The 6,000-nt window shown below is 38.1% G+C and overlaps 1 protein-coding gene across 2 annotated transcripts in view; it reads left to right on the top strand.

The window, feature by feature from the left end:
- The window catches only part of PRKD1 (protein kinase D1), a 305,211-nt gene that overhangs the window by 238,057 nt on the left and 61,154 nt on the right, over positions 1–6,000 (top strand). For both annotated transcript variants that reach the window (XM_023514408.1, XM_012806446.2), the window contains 3 exons: positions 2,620–2,830; positions 2,979–3,056; positions 5,387–5,591. In XM_023514408.1, coding sequence (XP_023370176.1) covers positions 2,620–2,830; positions 2,979–3,056; positions 5,387–5,591 — 494 coding nt within the window. The remainder of the gene's footprint in view (positions 1–2,619; positions 2,831–2,978; positions 3,057–5,386; positions 5,592–6,000) is intronic.

The following is a 6,000-nucleotide window of genomic DNA, read 5'->3' on the forward strand; positions in this document are numbered from 1 at the left end:
TATATAAACTTTATGTATAATGAAATCTCTTTTGTTATTACAGGGTAATAGCCCTATTCTGTAAAGCTTTTGGTTTCACATGCATGTATCAAGAAAATCCTTGTTTTATGTTTTGATGCTGGAAACAAAATATATATATCTATATATATCTATATGTTTGTCTATGTCAATTGTATTTTTATGCATAAGTAGAAAACTTTATTCAAAAATACCATTGGAGATAGCATATAAATAAAATATAACTGGAAATTTTAAAAAAAAGAAAGAATGAATAAATACCCCATAAGCACTTAGGAAATTATCAGTGGCTCCATGTTCCTTTTTTGTCTTAGCGTTTGAGATTTATTTCATGTTAGGGAAAGCACATGCCAATATGTGTGTGTACATTCTCAGAAAGGTAGAAGGGAATATTCCAAACAAAGCTTCAGGCAGCTTCTTCCCTCTTCCTTTCCTTTGTTATGTGGTCAAAGTAAAGCATATAAATAATCTCCTTCCAGCAGGAAATCAATTTCTGCATGAGGAGTTACCATAAATGCACCTCTGTCTCAAGATTTTAAAGTTTTACCATTTAATTTAGATATAGGCCATATTGAAAATTGTTAATTATATTTGGGACTATAAAAGGTATAAGTCTTTCTGGTTTGATTACTAGCTGATGTTAATTCTTTTTAAATGTCATTAATGGCAGGAGGGCACTCTTTATTCATAGTATGAAAGTCTTAATTGCTGGCACTCTGTAGCGTGTGAGCTGTTACTCTGTGCCCAGTATAGTATACTGCCAATTGCTTTTTCCTGATCATGCAATATTTTAAAATTTCTTCTGACTTGAAAGTTATAAATAAATGGCTTCTCGAGAATATTGCTGGTTCTTGTAGTTAAGGGCAGTGTCTGCGTGAATGTACCTGTGTCGGATGAGAAGAGAAAGTTCAGTTTAGCAGATTTATTCTTGCTCATCTAATAAATTTGCCCTGTGGGATAGTAAATACTCCTGTGTCAAGATGGCTTTGATGGCACAACCTAGAACGAGGTATCTTAAATTAAGTGAAACAGTGGTTTGACCAGCTTTTCATAGGATTTTCCAAATCTGAGAACATTTTAAGCCTGCTAAGAAAGTGTAACATCAGGTCATCTTTTTATTCTGAATGTTAAAATTTTCCAACTGTGGAAAAATGTAACTTTCATTTTAGTCTGTACTTAAAACTGGCTCCTAGTTACTAAGGCACACTGAACAGGGACCTAACCCCATGGATTTAATTATCCTTCAATTCCATTACAGGTCTTTATCTGATCTATTCATGATTCTGGTTTAGCAAGCCTTTAGTCCATCTTTCTAAGCTCCCTGGACTTCTCCTCAAGACTTGAGCCTTTCTAGAATAATTATGCTTTATATTCTTTCTTTGTAGAACTGGAATACCGATTTTACAGCTGTAAGCATGATATCCTTATATAGAATCTCCTCCCAAGTTTCCTTTTACTGCAGCTAGTGAATCTGCAAATGAAAATCTCCCTCTTTGGCGCTATGTAGTATTATTATTACCTTTTGTTGTAGATAGAAATCGAAAGAGACAAAAATTGTCTGTAAATATAATTTATTTCTTGTGTTATCAGTCATCATTTCAAATTAGAAATTAACTGAGTAAGGTGCCAATTCCCCGGTTCTGGAGCCAAATGAATAGAGGTTCATGTTTTGGCTCCACTCCTTCTTAGCATTTGGCCCTAAGAAATGTATTTAAACTGTGTGAGTTTAGATGATACAACTGTTGATGAAAAGACCTATCTTTTCAGGTCCCTATAGGTAATAGGACAGAGTTAAGAGCTTAATAAAGGAGATATATAATTATAGCAACTATTAAGAAATAATTTGATGGGTTTTTTTTATCCTGATGATTCCCGGTACATTTTCACAATATGAAGAGGTACCATGAAATTATCCAAAAATACTAAAAATGAACTAAATAATTACAAAACGAGAGAGAAGAGTGCACAGAGGTGCAGTTATAACCCAGACACCAGTACTGGGGTGTCTCGTGTAGTTCCTTAGTTGCTGTCCTTTTCAATAATAATAACAACAGTATAATTTTAATGATTGGCTTTTTATATGGCTGGGGAATAGTTTAAAACCATGTTTTTGAGCGATTTTAATGGAACCCCGGGCCCTTTTCGGGTAAAGCACCATGGAAGGCGAACGGGTGCATTTGCTTTCCATTTTATATCTTTCTCAGCTGTCTGCATTTTCTGACACGTGCACGTGACACTCTAGAAAACGCCGGTGAAGTCCTGTGTGCCGTAGCATTGGGGACCTTGCCATTTTTTGGCTTACTGTTAACTTTGTATTTCTACATTCAAAGTATTTTTAGAAGCAAAAGATAATCAAAAGACCTAGAGATCAGATTCTAATCCTCATTATCTCCAATTCTCAAACTATACGAACAAGGTGACACAAATAAGAAACAGGGGAGGAGGATAATAGATGTTTATTCACAGAAACATACCACTTCACTCCTATTCCTCAGGACCCAAACGCCAAATACAGTAGTAAAAGGAGGTTCAGGAATATGTCAATATAGAAGTCAAGCGCTCTTATATCTTACTGCCCTTCATTGTTTTTCAAACATGTAGCAAAAGTCACCCTCAGAGTCCTTCATTGGCCGAGAGAAGAGGTCTAATTCTCAGTCATACATTGGCCGGCCGATCCAGCTGGACAAGATTTTGATGTCTAAAGTTAAGGTGCCGCACACCTTCGTCATCCATTCCTACACGCGGCCCACGGTGTGCCAGTACTGCAAGAAGCTTCTCAAGGGGCTTTTCAGGCAGGGCCTGCAGTGCAAAGGTAAGGACGGTTCTGTCGCCAGCCCAGCTTCCGCCCTTAAATGAATCCTCACCCCTCTGAAATTACTGTGTGTGTGTTTTTTTTTTTTTCACCTTATCTTTCTAATGAATTCTTGGGTTTTGTTTTGTTTTAAAATCATCGAGGCTAGATTGCAGATTCAACTGTCATAAACGCTGTGCACCAAAAGTTCCAAACAACTGCCTCGGCGAAGTGACCATCAATGGAGGTGGGTGAAGGCCCCGTGCGTGTCTGTGCTTCTCCCTGGCTAGAGAGGGTGGCGGCTGTGATCTAGCAGGATTTCTTTAGTTTTGTTTTTCACCCCCTTGGTTGAGATACCTCAGACCCAGCCCAGAGCGATGTATGGCCAGAGTCTGTTCTACTTTACTGTGGAAAAGCGTCCACTGAGTTTTGATGAAAACACACACACACACACACACACACAGAGTCTTTCTTGATCTTTACAAGTTGAACAGCTACTAGAAATATGGAAGTGGTTAGGATGCCTACAAGTTATAGCTCTCTGTCTCTTTTTCTCTGTCCTCATTCCAAACATCTTTAATAATAAAAGGAATTTTAAGTGGGCCAATTAAAAAAATTAAAAATTTGTCTTAATATTTGGGACTATTTCCTTGGGAAAACTCTAACTGCATAAATTAACTTAAAAAAAACTCCTAAGAAAAATGCCATATCCTAAGGGAACTTCTTACTTTCTCTCCCCAGGTAACATTATAGTGGTTCCTACCGTGATATTTTACATAGAATTCCAGGCTTCTTCCATGTATGGTGGATTGCTTTATACTTTCATTCTGATATCAGTTATCTAAGTGATCTGGAAGAAAAATGGCCATAGAAAACCAGGGAAGCAAATCACATATTTACATCATTAGAAACAAATCACATATTTACATCATAGAAAACCAGGGAAGCAAATCACATATTTACGTCATTAGAAAGCTGAAGAACAAATGATTGTTGTTCCAGAACATTCACTTCCAAAATAACTACACAGTAGAACCTCTCTAAGTTGACCACCCAAGGGACTATAACAAACTGGTCAACATATGGAGGTGTTCAACACAGGAACTAGGTCTACAGTACTGATACGTATGTGTGAGGCATGTCTGGTCTATGAAGATTCAGTCCACTTAGGGAGTGGTCAATGTAGGGAGGTGGTCAACTATGGAGGTCCTACTGTAATTGTAGGATGTACCTACAATTCAGACCAGTCCTATACATGGAAAAAAACCCTTCCACAACACATGATAAACAATAGTACATTAGCCCTAATCCAACACATGATGATAATAAAACAAAAAAATAACTTGTACTAAAGTAAAAATAATAGAACTATGGGCAAAGGCCACACTTTCTACCCCTTGGTAGAGTGACGCAACTCAGCAAGCTATAGAGGGTAATTAATATTGTGTGTTACAATCTAAATGGTCAACATACAACTTACAGAGGTGGTCAATATATAGAGGTCAGTCAGTGTTCCAATCAGTACATGTAGTGCATGTCTGGTCTATGGCAATTAAGTCAACTGATAGAGGTGATTAGTGTAGGGAGGTGGTCAACTATGGAGGGTCTACTGTATATTATCCCTAGAAGAAAAAGAAAAGAGAGCTCTTCAGGAAAACACTCTATCATAATACTGGTTTCTGTCTTGGAGATTCATTAACTAGTTATAGTTTCTGACTCAGAGATTCATGAACTAGTTATCAAATTGAAAGCTTGGTGATCTTCCCACTTTCTGTGGCATCTGACGTTGACTTTGTTCAGGACCAGAACATGTCAGTGTATACTTGACAACTGTAACTGAGGGAAAACAGAGAAGTTTGGGAGGTTGTTGATTGTTCTGAAACTACATTTTCCCATATAGTCAGAAAAATCTGGTAAAAAGTGAATTTTCCAAGCTTGGCAGGATAGGATCTGTGATCTGTCCATTTTCTATTAGAATTTTAAAATGAGTGCTTTGCATTAGTAATTACACTTTTTTCACCTTACCATCATTACATAATGGCGGGCTTCAACATTATTTCAAATATCAAATGTCTTGGGTATTTAAAAGCTATAGGTATGTAAACAATTCAATGTACTAGAATCCATTGTTTAAGAGTTACTGTTACAGTAAGAATCAAGGACCATGAGTCTTCATCCGTGTGAAAGTTGTCTTCATCCTCTTACATATTTCTTTTTCTCACTAGGGCTTTGCTCCTGAAATAGGGCCAGGTCCCTGGTACCTTGTGCCTGGTGTCCTTTTACCTCTTACCACTTTGATTCTGTCTGAGCCTGGGCTTCTTCCCAAGGCTATTCATGGTTTAAGCCTTAGGTATGTGAAAAACAAGCCTCTACCTATAAAATCACATATTCAAACTTTCATAAATTCAGATACTTACAAAGTGAAATAAAAAGGGCAAGTGAAAGAAGAAATACATTCTTCACAGGGCTGCTGCATTTTTAGGGCTTCTAGTTCCAATCCTTCTGGATTGCCTAACTTTCTCTAAGCCGTGGCTTCAAGACTTCCAGCTCACCTTCATGGCTTAAAATACTTTTCAGATTTGCTTAGCCCTGGGGCGGAGTCCGATGTGGTCATGGAAGAAGGGAGTGATGACAATGACAGTGAAAGGAACAGTGGGCTCATGGATGACATGGAAGAGGCAATGGTTCAGGATGCTGAGATGGTGATGGCAGAGTGCCAGAATGACGGTGGGGAAATGCAGGATCCAGACCCGGACCACGAGGACTCCAACAGGACCATCAGGTGAGAGCAGCACTCCCAGCCTCAGCCAAATGGTGGAACCTCAGGTGGCATTTATCCTTTAAAGCTGTTTGGTGTTTTAATCTACTGCAAATGAAATTTAAAGTGTGCATTTAATATTTTATGAGCAAGTTGTGTACTGTAGATGAGAGCCTTTGAAGTTAAGAGCCTCTGTATTCCATGGGAAAAATGTAGTTCACATCCTTTCCTGGCATTGCCTCACTGTTGACCCATTTTCATTGCATGACCAAGAGACTCATATTTGCCATCTACAAGCTTGCTCTGAAATGAATATTGATTCATAGCTCATTACATGGAACCACAAAGATGAGAGATCAACCTCAGCAGGCACCATCTATTACAAATATAGTAGAACCTCTGTACATTGACCACCCAAGGGACCGTAACAAAC

The sequence above is a fragment of the Otolemur garnettii genome, unplaced genomic scaffold, assembly GCF_000181295.1.
Source record: "Otolemur garnettii isolate 467f Iridium unplaced genomic scaffold, OtoGar3 scaffold00052, whole genome shotgun sequence".
Taxonomy (NCBI): Eukaryota; Metazoa; Chordata; class Mammalia; order Primates; family Galagidae; genus Otolemur; species Otolemur garnettii.